General features: G+C 40.7%; 1 protein-coding gene across 12 annotated transcripts in view; it reads right to left on the bottom strand.

Annotated features, from left to right (window-relative positions):
- neo1a (neogenin 1a) overlaps window positions 1–21,935 on the bottom strand; it is a 270,805-nt gene that overhangs the window by 63,324 nt on the left and 185,546 nt on the right. For all 12 annotated transcript variants that reach the window (XM_074665725.1, XM_074665719.1, XM_074665716.1 and 9 more), the window contains 2 exons: window positions 16,200–16,354; window positions 15,990–16,110 (listed from right to left, as the gene is read on the bottom strand). In XM_074665725.1, the coding sequence (XP_074521826.1) occupies window positions 15,990–16,110; window positions 16,200–16,354 (276 nt within the window). The remainder of the gene's footprint in view (window positions 1–15,989; window positions 16,111–16,199; window positions 16,355–21,935) is intronic.

The raw sequence follows: 21,935 nt of genomic DNA, 5'->3' as shown, positions 1-21,935 counted from the left end.
ATTTTATCATCATATTATGGAGACTTTTTAAAACAACAAACATTACAATTAAAAAAAAATATCACGAGGGGAAGGTTTGAAAACAGTGACAGTCACTGTTTGTGGTCCTGTACATTAGAGCTGGAACAATCTGTGTTTACTGGAACAAATAACACTATTTTTTAAAAAAATTATCAATAAAAACAGATTTTGAAAACAGTATATTCAGTTTTAGAGCTGCAAGGAAAGTTTTAAAAGCTCCTTAGATACAAATGTGATAAAAATGTTGCTTTTGACGCAACGCTGGACAAATATCAATTTCTGCACCATCACTTTCCACACCTTTGATGATGAAATGAATTACCGTAAAGACTAGAATATGAGACCCCCCCTTCTTTTCAAGACTCGAAACCAAGACTTTGAAAACTAAACCCTGTAGATACAAATGTGATAAAAATGTTGCTTTTGACGCAATACTGGACAAATATGGATTTCTGTACCATCACTTTCCACACTTTTGATGATGTAATAAATTACCGTAAAGACCAGAATATGAGACCACCCCTTCTTTTCAAGACTCAAAACCAAGACTTTGAAAACCAAACCCTGTTTTTTTCTGTCTTTTTGTGCCTTAATTTGGAGAGGCCTTGACAGGGGATAGAGCCGGACCAACACACAGGAAGAGGTCACATGCTGGATTTGAACTCTAGCTCCTCCTCGAGCGCTAACCTCCCAGAGCATGATCTAAACAGTAAGGCCATATCTTGGCCCAAATAACCACTTCTAAACCACTCCAGGCATTATTTCTGCTGTTTATTATCATTTCTTCTGTAAGGGGGAAAAGGGTTTTGAGAATGTATTAAATTACCGTAATGACTGAAATATAAGCGACCCCCTGTTTTCAGGACAGCTTTTTAGAAACGACTTTTTTAAGACTTGATTTTCTCATGGGGTGTGACCTGAACTGCTCGACCATATCTCGCCCTAATGACCATTTCTAAATCACTCCAAGCACTTTTTTCAGAGTTTATGTTCAGTGAGGAGGAAAAAGGGGTTTCGATTGCACATTAAATTACCGTATTGACTTGAATATAAGACATCAAAATCTTGTTTTTTGGAGGAAAATATGATTTGATTGGAAATAACGATCAGACAAATATTGAAATAAAACATGATCATCTCGAATTAAAATATCACATTTGAATGGAATAGAATTAGATGACTTGTCTAAAGACACACTTCTGGGTTTAGAATTTAAATATCGTTCACATTAACAAATCACAATGACCAGATTTTCTATGTCTCCGCTGCATTGATATCTATTTAGGTTTTTTAAAGTGTTGCGTTTTTGGGCATCTTAAGCCTCTATTTGGAGAGGGGATAGGACAGTGGATACAGCAGGAGACCTGGAGAGAGCGCGGGGGCCGTGGCATGGCAGGAAAGGGGCCCCGGGCTGGAAGCAAACCCAGGCAGTCTGTTTTATGGGTGTGAAACTTAACCAGTAGGCCTCTAGTTCACCTTTCTCTGAATCAAAGTATCTGCCTCAGATGTCAGGAAAGTTGCCCGTCTTTATACTACTCTGCTTCACCCACTGTGTCCCTCCATCTTTTCGTGCAGTAATGAGAAGTACTCTCTGCAATTAGGTTAAAAAATCAACTTTTTGAGATGAATAAACTTCAACCTGTGGCTCTGGAGCTTCAGGCGGCTCTTTGACTCCTTTGTAGTGGCTTCTTGTTTTTTTAAAAATATTATTAAATTAAGGATTTTTTTTTTTTTTTACAGAGGGTATGGCTTATCGAAGACAATGACACTAAAATCATGTGTTAGTATTTCATTAAACTGAAACTCTCAACTCAAACTCATCTGTTTAAACTGGCTTACTCACTTTAATTGAACACTGTGCACCTCACATGCTTTTATTCTGATGATTTGTTGTCATGATGTTTTGCAATGTTTTTTTATCTTTTGGTGGCCTTGGGTGTCATGAAAGGCGCCTCAGAATAATGTATTATTATTATTATTATTATTATTATTATTATTATTATTATTATTATTATTGTTATTGTTATTTGGCAATTTATTGAAATTTCAAAATTGTTTGTTTTTTATTAATATATTTATTTATTTATTTTCATTTTAATAAATTTGACATTTCAAAAATATCTGATTTTTTTTGCATATTTATTCCATTTTAAGTTTATTGAAATTCTTGCCATTTTTTTTTACATTTATTTTTTTTTAAATGTTTGCAAATTTATTTAATTTCAAATTGTTTTGAAATTTTTTGCACATTTTTCACATTTTAAAAATTTTGAAATCCGACATATTTATAAAACTTCAATTTTAAAAACTACAACTTCAATTTTTAAAAATATTTTGAATTTTTTTTTGCCAGTTTTTGAAATTTAGAATTTTACCAAGATGTTTGCAAATTTGTCAGATCTAAAAAAACTAAGAAAATTTATTAAATGTTAAAAAATGTATTGTTTGGATAATTATTTACTTGATTTTAACTATGTATGAATATTTATCCACTTTTTTGTCTTTATTGTGAAGATAAAGTAGATTTTGTGGCTCCTGAATGACTTTAATCCAGGTGAGCTGAGGAAAAATGTGAGGGGACTGATTCAAAGCTACTGTTTCCGTGTGCCGTCCTTGTTGGACCTGAACACTAACGACAGAAGAAAGTGGCTCAAGGCAAACGAGCGCGGCCTGGACATGATGATTGCAGGTTTCTACGGTAACAGTCTGTGAACATGATTGGTCCGTGTCCCTGAGACCTCCTGATCTGTCCGTGCAGGCTGGCAGCACACACTGAAAGAAGAGCGAACATATGTTAGCACGTGTGTTTCCCAGCCGTGGACGCCACGCTGTTTAACTGTCACATTTTCACACCGCTCCCTGCTGTTGACGGTGAAGTCACGCTGCAGCCGGCGCCAACAGGAAACATGGCGCGCAGGCCTGCAGCGTGCTGACACATTCACATGCTCACAACGTTACACGCCGGCTCCTGCTGGCCCGGCCGTGACCCTGCGAGCAGATGATGGAGCACGGCGTATTCCCTGAAGTGGGCTGAGCGTGTGTTCAGGGCTGCTGGAGTCTGGCTGAGGGAGGGGTCTTTTAGCAGCCTATTCTCACTTCTTGATGTGAGCAGGGAATAAGGGCGGCAGGATGGAGAGGAGAAGCCCTGCGTCTGAGGCTCGTCTGCTCCAAACCTGTTAGGAGGTTTTCAGAGGCCTTTCTTCACCGTCCTGCCTTTTCAGAACAAACCAACCTCAGCCTGTTTCTGCTCGTTAATCCTGATCCAGTCACATTTTACATCCTACAGATTGATAATGAAGCTAATTTCAGTTCCTCACACTGACAGCAGGACTGGGACTTCTTTTTTCTGCTTTTCAATGTCAATTCAAGAACGTCTTGATTTGCATGAGAAGAGGACGAGGATAACGCTGCACAGAGCCACAGACGATGGATCCTGTGTTCTCCTCTCATGAGTCCCAGCAGTCCATGAGGAAATAATTACTGTTTGAGTTGAAACAATACCAATTCAATGTTTGAGCTCCTGTTTGTGTTACAAATGTGCAGCAGACTCTGCTCTGTTTGGAAGGAGCATCTCTCTCTGGGAGGACGCTGAAGAAACGGAGGGAGACTTCAGATTTCTTTGTGTTGTTTGGAGAGTGAAAAGCTTCGCTCCTGGCAACCAGCAGCTCTGTTCATGAAATGTGCTCAGCTTAAGGTCTTCAGCAGCTCTGTCAGAGTCTGGGTTTATGTTCAGGTTTGTTGTGGGTTAAAGGCACTGAGAGGACTTTAAAAGGGATCGTGAAACAGTCTCACTTTTTATGCTTTTGCCTGTTCAGAATCCACTGTTTAAAGATTATCGGCGCCAAAATAAGTTATTTCAAAATATTTCTTAGTATCAATTTATATTAAGGAGACCAAAAGTCCGTTTGATGACACTGGAGCTGGACAGTCCCATCAAAAAGGTCAGAGCAGAGGAAAGCTAAACAGAAGAGTGATAGAGCACGAGTTAAAACATGGGTCGATGGCTATAACACGAGCTAAAGGGTAAAAGATGTGACTCCAGCCTTAAGCTTATGTTTAAGCCTTTAGCTTTTTTTTTTTAGCCCTTAGCAACTGCTATAGCCCTTAGCTCATGTATTAGCCTTTAGCTACTGTTATAGCTTGTGTTTGAGCCTTCAGCTCGCGTTTTAACCTTTAGCTTATGTTTAAGCCTTCAGTTCATATTTTAGCCTTCGGCTCATATTTTAGCCTTAGCTTTTGTTTAACCTTTAGCTCATGTGTTAGCCTTTAGCTCATGTTATAGGCTTTAGCTCATGCTTTAGCGTTAAGCTTGTATTTGTGCTGTTAGCTTGTGTATTAATCTTAGCTTTTGTTTCAAGCCTTCAGCGTTTAAGCCTTTAGCTTTTTTTTTTTTTTTAGCCCTTAGCAACTGCTACAGCCCTTAGCTCATGTATTAGCCTTTAGCTACTGTTATAGCTTGTGTTTGAGCCTTCAGCTCATGTTTTAGCCTTTAGCTTTTGTTAGGCCTTTAGCTTGTGTTTTAGCCTTTAGCTTTTTTTAGCCTTTATCTCGTGTGTTATCCTTCAGCTCGTTTTGTAGCCTTCAGCTTTTGTTAAGCCTTTAGCTTGTGTTTTGCCTTCAGCTCATTTTTTAGCCTTTAGCTCATGTTTAAACCTTCAGCTCATGTTTTAGCCTTTAGCTCATGTTTAAACCTTCAGCTCATGTTTTAGCCTTTAGCTCATGTTTAAACCTTCAGCTCATGTTTTAGCCTTTAGCTTTTGTTTAGCCCTGAGCAAATGATATAGCCCTTGGCTCATGTTTTTGCTTTTAGCTACTGTTATAGCTTGTGTTTTATCCTTCAGCTTATGTTTAAGCCTTTTGCTCGTGTTTCAGCCTTTCGCTTGTGCTTATGCCCTAAGCTAGTATTTTAGCCTTTAGCTTGTGTTTTAGCCTTCAGTTCAGGTTTTAGCCTTTAGCTTGTGTTTCTGCCTTTGGCTTGTGTTTTAGCCCATAGCTACTGTTATAGCCCTTTGCCCCTTTGTTAGCCTTCAGTCTTGTTTTATCCTTCAGCTCGTGCTCTATCTCTCTCCTGTTTCTCTTTCTTCTTCTCTTCTGTCCTTTTTCTGTCTGACAGTTAGGCTCCAGTGTCCACCATCACTACAAAATTAATCACAGAAATCGTTTTCAACAGAGAAAAACACAGATCTCTCTGATAAACTTCATCAGTCGGTGTGGTGTCGTCATGGAGACTAAGATGTGCTGTAAATCAATCCGATCAGGAAGCTAAGAAGTAGCATGTTGAAACAACCTGTAACACTGATAATCTCATTTGAAGTGTGGATCAGGATCAGGTTTATGTCTAGAAAAGACTTTTTCAGGATCACTCAGAAACTCCTCACAGAGACTTTAATGTCTAAACCCAGAGAATAATTCTGTCTCATGTTTTCCCACATTAAGCCGTCGTCCACACACAGATAATTAGCCGTCTTCACACCCTTCATCAGAGACGCTCCTTTTCGTTCACTTCCCATTAGCTCGTCTTAAAGCAGAGGAAGTTCTTGGTTTGATGTGAACTTTCCTCTCACGGATCAGAGCTCGGGGTTTGTGTCTGCCTTCAGTTTGCAGCTGTTGACTCGTGGTTTCTGTGTCACTTCACAGGCGCGTCTGGGGCTCCAGTCTGCTGTAATTAATTGATCTGCTAATGACGTTACGGTGTGTGCGTCTCTCTAAATATATCCCCTCCAGCATCTCCGTGTTCCCGTCACTTTGTCAAGCAGCAGCTTTGGGAGCAGCGTGAGCGTCGATTCATCATGGCGGCGCTCATAACCGCACACAGAGGCGGTGATGGAGGGAAAGATGGAGGCGCAGCGAGCACTCAGGCCCTGATGAGGCAGCTCCATCTCTCAGCGGGGGGTCCTGTACCTCTGATGGGAGGGGAGGACAGCCTTCTTCTGTTTCCTGCCACAGGTTTCAGGGCAGGGGGAGGGAGGAGTAATGGCGGCACGGCTGGGTGGAGGAGGAGGGACGGAGGCAGGAGGAGATGAAAGAGGGAGTGATGGAGAAGGAGTGCTGCCTGCTCAGGCTTTGATTTAACAAAAGCTTGAAGAAATGCATTTGCATCAGAAATAGTGTGTCATCTTTCTTTCGTCATAAAGCGACCTGAATACTAACGAGGAATTTAGCGCTTGCAGGATGAAGACGCCAAAATGTGGATGTGCTGCAAAGCATCAAACCTCATCTGAGCGTTTCTTAATCCAGAGCTGACTAAATATTCAGTTTAATGTCTCCTTCCTTCATTTCAATTAGTGTTTCTGCTGAAAGAGAACGAAAGCTCCGAGCTCAAACATCCAAACAAGCTCTCTGGCTGGTGAAGCACTTGGCTTTTGCACGAGGAGGCAAAAAGTCCAAACATCACTCATCCCAGTTATTGGGAAGGAGATGGAAAGATGGAGACGTTGACGCCAGCGCAGCATATGGAAAGAGAGAAACAAGTATTGATATGCAAATCAAAGTGCATCTCTTGAATTTATGCAAACATTAAAGGAGCGAAAACACACTCTGAAGTGCAAACAGCAAAGAGAGTGCATCCTTTTCTTTTTGTTTGCAAATGCTAAATGTAGATTTGTCTGCATTTTTACATATTAAGCTTTTAGCTGCTTGGGTTTAAACCAGCTCTCCTTAACAAGTGGGTGAGGAGTCGGAGAGATGGGACGCTGAAATTGGAATGAATTATGCTAAAAACGCGTGTTCCTCCTTTATCCAATGAATATATGTTTCTGAAATCTAACCCCTCTCCTCTGGAAGGAAACAACACGAGCCGTCTGAAAAACTCAGCGTTAGCTTCAGCTCTCTCAGCATCACCTGACGACAGAGCGTACCTGAGAGCAGCAGACATGGAGGAGGCTAACAGGAAGCAACATGGCGGCTGCCAGAGGAGGTCACATGTGCTGGATCAAACTTGTTAGTGGAGGGATGAATCTGATCAGGTGAGTCTGAGTGGATTTAAAGAGACGGACAGAAATCCTGAATGGGAGATGTTCTCTGAAGTGCATGCTGGGGCTTTTTTGTGGGTCAAGTTTGAACGTTTAAAGCCAAAATACCAAAAATACCTCACTGCGTTGGGTCTGATTGGTTTTGGGTTTGTGTTTTCTGCATTTCCTGTTTCAGTCTAAACTTTTTGTTCCTTGTAGTTTTGGTTTGTCTTGTCATGTCTGGGTTTTTTTTGTTGTTGTTTTTTTGTGTTTCTGTGTTTTGGTTTTATCTTGTCCCTGTCTGTAGTATTCCTGTGTTTGGTTGAGGCCATGCCTACACGTAGCAAGGTATCAGGGAAATCACATTTATTTTTCTATGTTTGGTCCTTGGACTGTATAAAACATGGACGTAGCCTCTGCGCAGCCACATTTGCTATGACGCCAGCTGTAAGTTTTTCTTTGAGCTGCTACAGGGCGGCTGCCGGTCACGTGACCTGAGCTGTGCCTCCGATTGGACAATCAAACAATCATAATAACTTCTAAACCGCAGAGATAGAAAAAAATCACTCACTGTACAGTGTGTGCTGATAGTGAAATCAGCGTTTTAGACCCAAACTGTTTTTGAACCAGGCTGTAAATATGTTTTAAAGCTGTAAAAGTCTCTTTTCATGGCCTGATGTTGCCCCTTGCTTTTGTCCTTTCATCCTCACCAAACAGCAGCTTGACATCACTAAAAACGACAATTTCTGAAGACTCTGGCCAAAGTAGGGATGCCCAGATCTGATCATGTGATCAGAATTGGGGCTGATCACGTCATTTTTAACCATCAGAGATCGGGGAAGAGGGAATCAGAAAAAGCCTGGGGCTTTAGTTCTTTTTTTTTTTTAACTAAAATGTGTATAATAGCACATCATCATTCATGTTATAGTACAACTTTATTTGTCATTATAACAAGTACAACAAAATTGCAACCTTATTGTCATACACATGCAAGGTAATCTTGTGGTGCACCACTGAGAAGCTTTATTTTTATTTTGTTGATCCAATGCTGCACTAAGTGGAGAAAAAAAAGCTATATCCATGTTGGCTAGAATGATACCTTCATTTAGATAAAATAAGAAAAACTCAAAGGACAACTTGGAGGAGTTTTTTTCTTTTCTTTTTTTTAATGCATTGCTGAAAGATCGGATCGGGAAATATCAGGGCCGGCAGATACTCAAAATAAAAAAATCGGAATCGGATCAGGAGCAAATAAACGTGATTGGGACATCCCTAGGCCAAAGAGAGGATTTTGGAAAACTGGTTTCATAGTTTCATGTAGACGCGGGAAAAAGAGATTTTGGTTCCCAAACGTCACAGCTGGATGTCGGGGCTCATTCTGATTGGCTGCGTGTGGACGCAAGTATTTTTAAAAACGGATGAGGGGGATATTCGTTTTTGAAAATACCCATCTACGTGAGGACAAAGCCTTCATCTCTGTTTTTCTTGAGTTCCTGTGTCTGTCGCTGTGTGTTTGCTGTCTCGTCTCCTGGTTTTAGCTGTGTTTCCCTGTGTGAGTCTTCACAAGTTTTTGGTTTAGAAAGTTTTGACTTGAGTTTAGTTAAACTGAACTTTTTTGTTTTAATCTGCAATCCCAATTTTCTTCCTTTGGATTACCACAACGTCATCATGTTAACTCACACACCATCAGATTAGCTGCGTTTCAGTGGCACCTCTGGATCACAAATATAAACGTTTACAAAGAGCAGACAGACCTGGACAGGAAGTTGCGCAAGGAAACCACATCAAAACGCCAGATGACTTTCAAAATAAAACAAACTGTCAACGGCAGGTTGTTTTCGTGCTGCTGGATTTGGATTTTTTGTTCAACAATTTAAAATCAGGATTTTTTTGTTCAAAATCTTTTTTTTTCTCTAATTTACTTCCTTCATTTTAGTCACAGGTGAACCAAAAACAACAAAACAATGTAACCTGTGGAGCCAGGTGAACCAGGAGTCAACAGGTTTGAGGTTTAGCAGCCTAACATGGACTCAGAGCATCGTGAAGCTTCTCGATCTCAGGAGTCTTTGTTCAAACTGTCAGTTCATAATTTTATTCATCTGTTGTAATCGCAGCACACACTCTTTAAAAGTCTGAGTCTCCTTTCTTTCCTCTCAGTCGGTGAGAGTTTTAAAGACATTTACTCTAACAGCTGTAGTTTGTGACTGAAGTGAAAAGAAGAAAAACAAACGTTGATATTTCTTGTGTGACCCTTTTTCCTGCAGCCTGTTTCTGTTTCTCACAGGACAAAAAGAAACGACACATGAACCTCTACAGATTTTAAAAACCGTCCAACTGAAACAGTCTTTGACTTTGCTCCTCTGAGGCCGAGCGCGATGACTCACCACACAAACTCTCAGCATTTCCATAGCTGGACAGGTCTGACTGTGGCAGTTTAACAGGAGCATTAAGAGGTGCTGGCTTGGCCTGCATTATGCAGCGTAATTACGTCCCCTCCAGGTCCACTTCTGGCATCCCTGCCCTCATTTACTCACATCTGTTTGCAACTAGTTAACCCGTCCTGCACACGGCTGTGGAATGTTCAGGAAAATTACCAGAGACGGCGATCTGCGCTCCTATTTTTAACCTCCTCTTCCAAAAGAATCTGTTTTCCAAAGTTTAAAGAGGCTACACAGAGAGTCTAAAGAAGCCAAATCTTCACAAAATTATTCAAAACCAGTCTATTAAACAACTTTTACTTTCAAAGGAGACGTTTTTCCTCAGCTCAGCTGGATTAAAGTCATTCAGGAGCCACAAAATCTACTTTATCTTCACAGTTAAGACAAAAAAATGTGTATAAAACTCAATTCATTGTTAAAAACTAGTAAACAATTCTGTAAACCAGGAGTTTTTTTTTTATTAATGCAACTGTAAATGTAATATCTTATTTTTTGATTTTTAATGATTGACAAAATCAACTTTAACTTCACAGTAAAGACAGAAAAGTGTATCAAATTCTATATTTAGTTAAAATCTAATGAATAATGGTCTAAACAAGAAGTTTATTGAAGTTATTATAATCATTCTTATGTATTATTTATTTATAATAATACTACTAATAAAAATAATACTAATAATAATATAATTATTATTATTATTATTAATAATAATAATAATAATAATAATAATAATAATAATAATAATAATAATAATAATAATTATTATTATTATTATTATCATTATTATTATTATTATTATTATTATTATTATTATTATTATTATTATTATTATTATTAAATTTTACAAGCCATGTCTTAGCTTTATATTTTTAATAAATTTGCAAATATTAAAAAAACTTGAAATTTAAATTTTTGGCAGAAATTTTTAAATTTGCCAAAATTTCAAAATTTTACTAAAATGTCAAAAATTTGCAAAACTACTTAAATTTTTTAAAGCTACAAGGAGTCACTGCAAAAGAGTCAAAGGGCCGCATGAGGCTCCAGAGCCACAGGTTGGAGACCATGGGTTAAAATTTGCAAAGGACAAGAAATAAATAAATAAATAAACTAATTAATACTACTGCTATTACTACTACTACTAGCCATAAAAAAATAAAATAAATAATAATAAAATAACAACAAAAACCACAACAACAAAATAACATTAACAATAATTATAATAATACTAAAAATTACAATAAAATATTTATTTTTCTTTTGTTTGGTGTAAATTAACATTTATGTTTGTAGACTGTTTTGCTTGTCTGTCAGAAAGACTTAATGGAAAGTTAAAAGTCAGGCAGGTCGACAGTACTTTTGTTTTTTCCACTCATGTGTTTATTTAACATTTTGTGAGGCAAGGGGCAAATACTTTTTCTACTTTTTGCTCCTTTTCATTCATTTGAGAGTTTTTCAAATTGTTTATATATTTTTATGTCAACATGAATGAAATTAAGACAAACTAACTGAACTAAACTTTGCTGAAGTTTCGATTTCGTTGGGTGGGTGGGGGGCTCTTTTCCCCCTGGATCTGTTTGTTCGTTTAACACTGATGTGAGCTCAACGCCAGAGATATGGATACACAGCAAAGATCAGGATAAATCACTGTCAGAATATTGTTTACTCTAAAAGCTGACAGCTGACCTTTCTCCTTTCCAGACGCCCCCTGGAGGGAGGAACCAGCACAGCAGCAGAGAGCTGCAGCAGCTGGCCGTGTCGAGATGGAGAGATTATGAGAACTAATGAATATTAGCAAACTGCAGATCGACCGTCTGATTTCCCTGATGGTGGAGACAACTTCACCCCTGACGGTGGTTTCTGGCCCCGTTTCAGGACGGTTCAAGTCTGGCAGGTGTGATACACGGCCAGCAAAGAGCAGGAGGAGCCTGTGTGGACAAAGCCGCCCAGCTGTGTGGGAGCAGCAGTTTAGGAGGAGACGTCCGGACAGCGTGGTTAGCATAAAGCCCAGCACGGCGTGTTAGCGGCGAGAGCAGGTGGCTCTGAAGACAAAGTCAGAAACAGAGGAGAAAGGCGGCAGATGGCTGTGAAATTGTTTGGACTCGGCTTCGCAGGAGGAAGGAGAGAGGAAGAATGAAGGAGAGGAGGCTCTAAGGAGGAGGTGACTCTAATAGAGTGTAAAGAGAATCAGTCTCAGCCTCACGCCGCAGAGCTGTGGCCACAAAGCTGTAATAGCTGCAGAAAATGAGCTGATTTCAAACATCTTCTCATTGATTCGCTGTTGTACCTCCGAGAGAGGAAATTACTTTGACACAGCGGAGCGTGGCGAGAGCGGCGGTGGATGTGTCTGCACGCGCTCCAGACGTCGATAATTTACAGGAAGAATAAACAGCGCAGCTACGAAGACGAGGACGAGGACGAGGTATCTCCTGGATGATGAAACTGATGAACGAACAGGAAAACTTTCAAGCGCTCAGCGTGTCAGGATTAGCAAACTGTGACCAGGACAGGAGCTCACACTCTGGAGACAAAAAGGAGAGATTCCCTGTGATATTCCTGGATTAAACACAGATTAATTTCTTCAAAGCTGAGCTTAGGGCAGAGCCGTGTAGGAGGCCAGCTGCCTCAGTAATCCGTGCTCTTTATCTCCACCTCAAACAAAGAGAGCAAAGACTCGGGGCCTGCAAAGCTGCAGAAATCCCCATCAGAGGTGTCAAACAACGAGCTGCAGGTCGTCATTATTTCTGACTTTGTGTCGTCCAATCAGAGGGGATGACACAGCTGGGGAGCCACCGCTTGGACACCGATATGCTAATCTGTTAGCCACCTGCTTGAAGTTTTATCTCCGTTATCTCACCTCCCTCCTTTTCTTTGCTCTCCAGTGAAACCGTCTCGTGTTTATCATCTTGAATTTCTTGTTTTGTGATGATTTTAAAAGCCCGCGGGGTGAAACTCTGATTACTACGACTGCTCAAATGATCTCACATCCACGTTATTTTACATTTCCTCTAATGACAGAGGTAATGACACAAAACAACAAGGAGAGCTGAAGTAATTCAACATTTTCTTCTGTTTTCAGGCTCTTTCCTGTCCCTGGTAATCTGTGTATCGTTTGTTAAATAGTTTTTAAAGTTCTCGTTGTACCTCAGGTCTCTAAAAGTAGTCTGGGAGGTCGAGCTTTTAGTTTCAGGCTCCTCTTCTCTTGGATAACTTAAACCGGGTGTACACTGTGCGATATTTTAAATCCACTGACTCAGCTCACAAATCTTCTTCTCACACTTTATGTCCACGCTTCAGACTCTGTATCCTTCTTCTTCTATGGTATCTGGGAGCTGGACTCCTGTATCCAGCTCTGCAGCGTCAAAGGGAGGAGAAGAAAAAACCCAGAAGTGGGAGACGCACACCGAAGATACCGAACAAAAACAAACACACAGCCTTGGTAATTTGTGAAGAGACAACAAAAACAAACAAAAAAACAAAAAAACAAACAAAAAAAAACGTGTAGACAAGGAATAGTCTGGGCAGACGTCAGGAGTACGGTCTCTCAAGTCTTCAGTGAGAACAGGAGCTAAGCAGTGACAGCTAAATCAAACTTTAGGCCAACTTCAACCAATTTCAGACCAACTTCAGGCGCGACCAGGATTTCAAACATGTTTGATTTTCTTGAGATCAGCTGATTTGTGATCGGGAACACACCCTGAGGTGTTCATCTCTCTTCATCACCCCACGTATACTACACGAAGCACGACACACCACTGAGCTGAAATTCGGTCCCATTCAAAAAATAGTTGCATGAGTGGAAAATTGGCTCAAAACGAGCCGACAACCACACAGTGTTTGCCCGGCTTTACCGGTTGGAGGGGCACACACTGTCTCAACCTTTACCGTCTAACATGAGTCTGGTCCTGTCCGAGGTTTCTGCCTGTTGAAAGGAAGCCGTTCCTCTATATAGTGACTTGCTAAATGCTGCAGAGCTCTGAACTCATGGTGGGTTAACAGGTTTGTTTTTGGAAAGTGTCTTGAGTTAACGTTTGTTACGATTTGGTGCTCATTTGAATCAAACGTCGCCGTCAATCATCACCCGTGCAACTACCATCAAGAAGCTTCATCTATGACATGACAGAAAAGCTACAACTCCTGAGTCACGATGATCTAAGAAATTAAATAATCAAATAAATAATTCCACTTCCCTCTATTTGAGCTTTAATATCAAAAGGAATATCAAAAACAAACAGGTTTTCATTTATTTGCTTTCATTTCAAAAAGAGAAAAGAAAAAAAAAATGAACCGTTTTTCAGTGGTTTTGTTTTTTGATTAATAATTGAATATCAGCTGAGCAAATGATTTGAGGCTTCCCGGTGTCTGTGGCCCCATTTACACGACAATGTTTCATCCGCTAAAAGGCAGTGAAAAAAGTTGCATTTACAAGGAAACGCTGAGGGACTGAAAATGCTGTAGTGAGCATGCCAGGCCTGTAGGTGGTGCTATAACTGTCTTGATCATCTGGTGTGTTGGTGAATGCTAAGAGCAGAAGTGGAGCAACAGATGCTCATTTTGTTAAAGACAGTCACAGATTCAGCAGATTGAGCAGAACAAGATCAACACGGGAGATCACCACCATCCTAACAACGGGACTGATGGAGGCTCGAAGTGGAGTGTGACGCCAGTGTTTGAAATGAAAACCTAGCTTACGGTTTACATGGCAACGGTATCTGCAGTGTTTCAGAAAAATCCCACTCTGGAGGCCGTTTCCAAAAGTTTGTGTTTTAGGTCGGCTGAAACGCAACAAAACCTTTGCGTTTCAGCCTGAAATCGTTGTCGTGTGAAAGGCCCCTGCATTTGTTGTTCTCACTCTGAGATTGAGCATCTAACGTTAAAAGTCTTTAAGTGATCCTCCGGGATGGGACAAGTTGGGTCCTATCACAAGGTTTAGGGCAGAAATTACCCCTACAGCAGTGTTTTTGTGCAGCAGAAGCCCAGAGCGCTCACACCTAACACCCCCTCCCTGCTCCTCTGCAGGTTTCCTCTGCACTCAGACGGGGCCATATTTTACTTGACCAAAAACACAAATAAACGGACTCCCACTGAAAAAATCTGATATCAGTCTGCATTCACGCTTTATTTAGAGAATTTTCAGCGCGTTACTTTCACACAAAAACACCGCTAAATAAGGCTCTAGTTCTCATGGTGTCGTAAAACGGCACTACCTCTGCTGCAGAGCCACAGCTGGCTACGAGGCGCTCGCCGCTTAGTGTATCAGTCCACGCGGCGTGCCAGATATAAACAAACGCAGGTAGTCTGCCAGGACGAAGAGACACGATGAGAACTAGAGCCTTATTTAGCGGTGTTTTTGTGTGAAAGTAACGCGCTGAAAATTCTCTAAATAAAACGTGAATGCAGACCGATATCAGAGTTTTTCAGTGGGAGTCCGTTTATTTGTGTTTTTGGTCAAGTAAAATATGGCCCCGTCTGAGTGCAGAGGAAACCTGCAGAGGAGCAGGGAGGGGGTGTTTGGTGTGAGCGCTCTGGGCTTCTGCTGCACAAAAACACTGCTGTAGGGGTAATTTCTGCCCTAAACCTTGTGATTGGACCCAACTTGATCCATCCCAGAGGCTCATTTTAAAGGAAAAGATAAAACCAGAAAGAGTGCTCTGGGTTCATGTTCCCGTCCTCACACCCAGGCGTCGAGTAAAGCAGCTTTCTCTGAGTCTGCACAACATTTCTGTGGCTCGACGTGTGGCATGGACCGCGAACGTGTGTGTGTGTGAAGGTTGATATACTTCTGTTTGTTTGAGTCCCTCCTCTTCTCCAGGATCCCTGCTGTATTTCCCTCCTCACACCTTTGTCGATGTGTGAAGCCCTCTCTGCTTCCTGTGAACACGCTCAACGACCAAACCTTCACCAGCGTCTGTTTTCTGTCATTATTTCTCTTATTAAAGAAGCTTGAACGATGTTCTTAAACTAAGTTTTAAGATTTCAGACTGTGACGCTCTTTTCCATCTCTGTGTTTTTACTCCGAGGCGACTGGAAGCTGTCAGAGAAACTCCAGTTTGGACTGAAATCCTTTACGTCCTGAAGCCAAATGACTTCGGCGTTTGTTATGTGGATGCTGTAGCACATCCATGCCGACTGCCGCTGCTGCGGACGGTTTTCCGATGACGTGTTCGCCCGTTCACAGAGAAAAAGGCGCTGTGACGGGTTTTTGGCTCTGCAGAGAGGCGCTGACGTCAGCTTCTTACTTTAGCAGAAAAATCAGTGGAAACTGAAAATCCTGAGCTGCTCGGCGCCCACAGAGACTTTACTTTAACATGTGTTTATGTCATTATCTGAAACTTTACCCAGCTTTAATAAAAGCATCTGTCTCTTTAACATGGCCGTGTTAACATGACGGAAAGCAGAGCGAGCTCCAGCTCTCATCCTGAGACTCATCTGAGCGTTATCTGCTCAGAGCTGGAGGAGCCTGAACACGAGAGCTGTGAGGTGACGGTGTTAGCGTTCAGCAGCGTCTCAGACTGATCTGATGCTCAGAGGATTCAGCTTAACACTGGGTTTGCAGAGAGGTGAGAGGTGCTGCGTGGCGTACCGTGGTTCAGGATGATAAGCTGGGCGCTGGACTGGATGTTTCCTGCATCGTTTTCAGCGAGGCACTGATAGAAACCCTCATCAGACTTGACCAGACCCAGGACCTGCAGGTTGTGCTCCTTCTGCAGAACGAGGAAGAGGAGGAAGATGTGAAGAAACGAACCATTTCTAAAGAATCAGAAAAAAAGGAATCAGGTGTTTTTTCACTTACGATTATTTTGAAGTAGTCGCTCGGGATGACGGCGTCTCCGTTCTTCACCCATTTGACGGTGGGAGCAGGCGATCCCGACACCTCGCACTCAAAGACGATGTCCATGGACTCGTGCGCGTAGATGTTGGACGGCCTCTTCACAAACTGGGGAGGAACTGCAGGAAACACAGAGGAGAAAGTTCAGATCATGTTTTCACTTCCTGTCAGAGCTCAGCAGGTTTGACTGGACGGTTAAAGCCCGGCGCAGGGAGAAGACGACACTTTGAACGAGTTGTTTTTTCCTTTAAACCTCAGTAACCATTTGTGAAAGGGAGAGCTGGACTGAGGGACACCAGCCTCCTCTTAAAGGAGGATGAAAGGAGCAACAAACACTCGAGTTATTTGATAGAAGCTCTAACGACCTCTGTCCTCTCTCAAACAGGAAGGATTGAGAAACAGCCGCTCGTCTGGAGCCGGGGAGTGTGTTAGCTGCTCTGCTAGCTACGCCAAGGACTTGCAGATCTCCCCTGGTCCTGTAATGAGGGCCAGAGAGGAGTTATTTGATCTGCTGGGGCGATGCAGCGCCTCATCAATCTGTCCGGGAACAAGGTCAGAGGGAGAACACAGCCTGGGCTGCGTCCTCCGCCTGTAATTGGACTGTGTGTGTGTGTGTGTGTGTGTGTGTGTGTGATACCGCTGCCTCTGTGCATTCCCTGATAAACGGCGACCTCTCTGACCACGGCGTAAATGACTGCATTGTTAGAGCGTGGCGCTGTGTGGAGCTGCGTGGAGCTGCGGCGTCGCCCTGCAGCGCTCTGATAGCTGCTTATTAGCATCTATTTATCAGCTGTTCACACCGGCTGATTGGATATTAGAGGCGGTGGGTGGATAAGGTCCTTTTCTGGCTTTATTCAGCAGCGAAGCAGACTGTGAGGTCAAGTCCTCCTCATCTGCTCGATGTATCTGTGGCTAATTTCCCCGAACGAGAATCTGCTGCTGAGAGGATCGGGCTCTGCTGTCGGGAAACGCTGGAACGATTAGCAGGAAAATTAAGACTCCTCATTTCAGTCTTTATGTCATTAAGGCTGCTTCAGAAAGCAGGCGCTGTAAACCTTCTCCTCTACAAATAAAGAGCACAAAAGACACAGGAAGTGACATCAACAGGTCATGCTCTTTGATGGCCTGACTCTGTGCTTTACGGAGCATGAGGTACAGTGAGGAAAATAAGTATTAAACACGTCAACTTTTTTCTCATCACATTTATTTCAAACCAAATTTCTCCCAGACATTGGTATTAACTCCAATAATCCACACATGAAAAGAAATCACAACGTTCAGGTCCATAAATAATGATTATGGTGAATTAAGTACGATAACACAGGAAAAAAGTATTGAACACACCATGGAAAGGCTGAATACTTTGGACAGGAAATGCTCCATACCACCTGAAATCTGTAGCTAGCAGTTAAATAGCACACACCTCATGATGGGTAAAGGCAAAGAGCTCTCTGAAGACATTCACAACCTGATTGTTGCTCAGCATCAGAATGGAACTGGTTACAGACTTATATCAAAGCACCTGAATATTCCAGTCAGCACCGTTGGGGCCATTATTCACAAGTGGAAGAAGCACCACCTTACCATCAACAGGCCACGCACAGGAGCTCCTTGAAGATTTCTGACCAGGGAGTCAGAAAGATAGTCAGAAGAGGACTCAACCAGACAAGGACCACCCTGAAAGTGCTCCAGAAAGACTTGGAGGCAGCAGGTACAATTGTTACAGAGAAAACAACAGGCAATGCACTCCACTGCCATGGCCTCTATGGACGCTCAGCCCGCAAGACTCCATTCCTCAAGAAAAGGCATGTTGAAGCTGGTTTAAAGTTTGCTAAACAGCATCTTGACAAGCCTGTAGAATACTGGGAGAATGTTGTCTGGTCAGATGAGACCAAAACTGAACTTTTGGGCTGTCATACTACAGACCATGTTTGGAGGAGAAATGGCTCTGCACATCAGCCAAAAAACACTACACCAACAGTGAAGTTTGGAGGTGAAGCATCATGGCATGGGGTTGTTTCTCATCTCATGGTGTTGGCAAACTTCATCTAACTGACGGAGCAATGAATGGAGCCATGTATGGGGAAATTCTTGATCTGAATCTGCTGCCATCCACCAGGATGATGAAGATGAGACGTGGCTGGACCTTCCAGCAGGACAACCATCCAAAGCACACGGCAAAGTTGACTCTCAAATGGTTTCAGAAAAAGAAAATCAATCTGTTAGAACGGCCTAGTCAATCACCTGACTTCAATCCAACTTAACATTTGTGGAAAGAAGTAAAGAAAAGGGTTCACCAGAGGGCACCAAAGAATATTCCAGATTTAAAGACAATCTGTGCAGAGGAATGGGCCAAAATCACACCTGAGCAGTGTGGGCCATTAGTTCAAACATACAAGAAGCTTCTGGAAGCTGTCACTGCAAACAAAGGCTTCTCCACTAAGTATTAGATGAGTCTCAGTTAGCGTCTTCAATACTTTTTTCCTGTGTTATCGTACTTAATTCACCATAATCATTATTTGTGTGTGTGTGTGTGTGTGTGTGTGTGCAGAAATGTGATGGAGCAGGCCGTCACAGGTTTCTGTTAAATTTCATAAAAGACATTTCTCCATCTGCCTGTGGGTTGTCATGTCAACAGGATAATTAGAGGGAACGAAGCGAGCAGCCTCAGTTTAAGCAGCAATTACAGGAGTCACCATGTCAACGATCAAACCCATCACCTCTCCTCTCCTCAGCTGTGTTTGCTAAACAAACATTTTCATGTCTGAAGCCCACGTTTTAAAATCACGCTTCATGATTCAGAGTGAACGGTTACAGAAAGAAAAGAGGGCTCACTTTCTCGTCAGAGGATGATCTTTAAATACATCCTCGGGTAAAACATCTCAACAGTTTCTTCTGAGGGAGAGCTCAGATGGTTGTTTTTCTGTGTCTTCCTAACGCCAGATTTCAGGCGTAGCAGCAGAAGAAGACAAACACCGCGCAGACAGACGGACGGAGCCGCGGGACGTTGAAAGCTCCTCTGCTTTTCCTTAACGAGCTCCGGGACTTTTTCTGGGAGCAGCCGCGGCGTTTATCCACGATTGGGACAAAGGTTGGAAATGAGGAGGCTGATGCTGGAGACTGGATCACTGTGTGACTGTCAATACAGCCATCACCCTGCTCTGGAGTGTGTGTTGGTGTGTGTGTTCCCTGCAGGGCGGTGTGTGAGCTGTGAATAATGTGTTTCACAGTGTGGCGTCCCCTGGATATTCCTCCTGAAGCTGAGCAGCAGAGGCAGGTGGGAGCCTCGCTTTGCTTTGGTGTGTCAGGGACAGGGTGTGTGTGAGAGTGTGTGTGTGTGTGTGTGTGTGTGAGGTGGCTTGAGCCATGTGTGAATATGAATAATTTAAAAACATGTTGGGTTCAGGTTTTTCCTGCGTTATTACTGCTGCTGTGTGCTGCTGTAATTGTCCTTCGCAGCTGGAAAACATGTTTGGGTGGACTGTGTTTGCATAATAGAGCTGTGTGTGTAAGTGTGTGTGTGTGTGTGTGTGTGTTGTGACATATGTTTTCCACCTTATTCCCAGCGTGTCAAACATGTCATATGTATTTTTATAGGTTTATGTAAACATACCAACATGCATTTGTCAGGTTGTATACTGTATGTGTGTGTGTGTGTGTGTGTGTGTGTGTGCTTTACTGGTGACAGCTCAGTGATGGTAACTGGTTCAGCACTCTTCATCTCTCCTCCTCCTCCTCCTCTCCTGACTTTTAATCTTCCTTTTACTTCCTGTCCGTCTCTCCATCTCTCGAAGTGTCGGGAGGACGAGGCGTTCAGGATCCACTCTGGATAAAGTTACTCTTTAATTTTTTCAGTCTGTGGTATCAGACGTGAAAACGCTTTATGATGCCTTAAAGGTGCAGTGCATAGAATTGATCTGCTTTGGTAAGATTTGGTAGAAATGAGCTCGTTACGTTTTCAGAAGCAGCAGGTCCTCAAACATGGAGGCTGCCATGTTTGTATGGTGGCCCAGAGTGGACAAACTAAAGGACTCAGTGTTAGTCAAAGCTTAATAATCTGAGTCATACTTCAAGGTTTTCATAGAAGAAGACAAAACACATCTTATTCATACATTATTGATTCATTATCATTTCTTTTATTTATTCATTTATTTATTTCTTTTAAATTTCATTGACTGAGATAATGAAGCGCTGAGGATAAAAATGTGTTTTTCTAGTTGGCTAAAACTTGCCAGCTGCAAGAAAAAGAAAGCAGAAAGGCGGAAGGAGGATTTTCTTTTGTGTGACAGCCATCTTTGCTCTACCAGTGGGAGGAGCAATATTTCAACAGACTGTACCTTTAAAAACTTGACAGAGTTATTACTCATTAACACAGCTCCTCCAACTTTCCTCTGATTTTTTTAGTGTTTGTACATAAATGTGTTTTTTTATTAATTCAATTCATTAATTAATGTATAAATTTTTCTGTGTTTTTTTTTCCTTCTTCTCTTTTTTTTCTTTGTTACATCATGTCAAAATATTTTATCTCACTCATTATGACCCTGGGTCATAAGTTTTCTTGATTATTTGTTACACATTTGTTATAAAATAACAAAAATAAAGTATATTTCTATGAAAGTATGAAAAAGGGGATATGTAGTCTTGACTGTTGAATAACACAGCTTGATCAGCTTCATCCATCCATGAAGACATGTAAATAAAGAAAATGTCTTTCTGAGACAAAAAAAGTTTTAAAAATACATTAAAAGATACCAGCAGTTTTTTTTGTTATGGATAAAATCTTTTATGACTGATTTTTTTTGTTTTTGGGTAAAGAAATGAAAATGCTGGGTTTGCATTGATATAAAGAAATCTTAAGTTTTTCAGTCAATTAATCGTTGAGGCTTAATGACATCATGTCATTTCTCAAACTAGAGAAGGTAAGTTCAACACTGAAAGGCAGTTCAATCAATATTTTAAAAAAAAATTTCACTCATTGCCAGACTTTCCACAGACAGCCCCCACCCTCTCTTTTCTTTCTTTAATTTTATTTCATTATATTTATTTCATTTATTTTTTCTAATTATTGTTATTACTATTTATTTATTTATAACATTAATTTTTTAATCATTTTCTAATATTTTTTTAAAATATTTTTTGTGTATTTATCACATTACTTGCATTGTTAATGACTCCTATTTTTAAAACAATGTATTTGATTAATTAATAGTGGGAAATTGATTTCTTATATTATATTATATTATATTATATTATATTATATTATATTATATTATATTATATTATATTATATTATATTATATTATAAACTATTATATTATAAACTATTAAATTACATTATATTATATTATAAACTATTAAATTACATTATATTATATTATATAATACTAAACGGTATTATATTATTTTATATAACATTATATTACATTATACTATATTTTATTAAACTATATTATATTGTTTAATATTATATCATACTATACTGTGTTATATTATATTATATTATATTATATTATATTATATTATATTATATTATATTATATTATATTATATTATATTATATTATATTATGTTAAGTACAGGCATTGTTCATTATTTTGTTAAAGAGAAAAAAAAAACAAAAAAAAAACAGGCATTGTATATTCTGAATTTATGTAATTATATTTCACGATGATTTTTCCCCCCTCCTCCAAAAAAAAAATA

The sequence above is a fragment of the Halichoeres trimaculatus genome, unplaced genomic scaffold, assembly GCF_033239565.1.
Source record: "Halichoeres trimaculatus isolate MK-OKI-2021-1 unplaced genomic scaffold, fHalTri1.1 fHalTri1_scaffold_3, whole genome shotgun sequence".
NCBI classification, from domain to species: domain Eukaryota; kingdom Metazoa; phylum Chordata; class Actinopteri; order Labriformes; family Labridae; genus Halichoeres; species Halichoeres trimaculatus.
The sequence above is the reverse complement of the archived record's forward strand: the minus strand, read 5'-3'. Positions and strand labels throughout refer to the sequence as shown.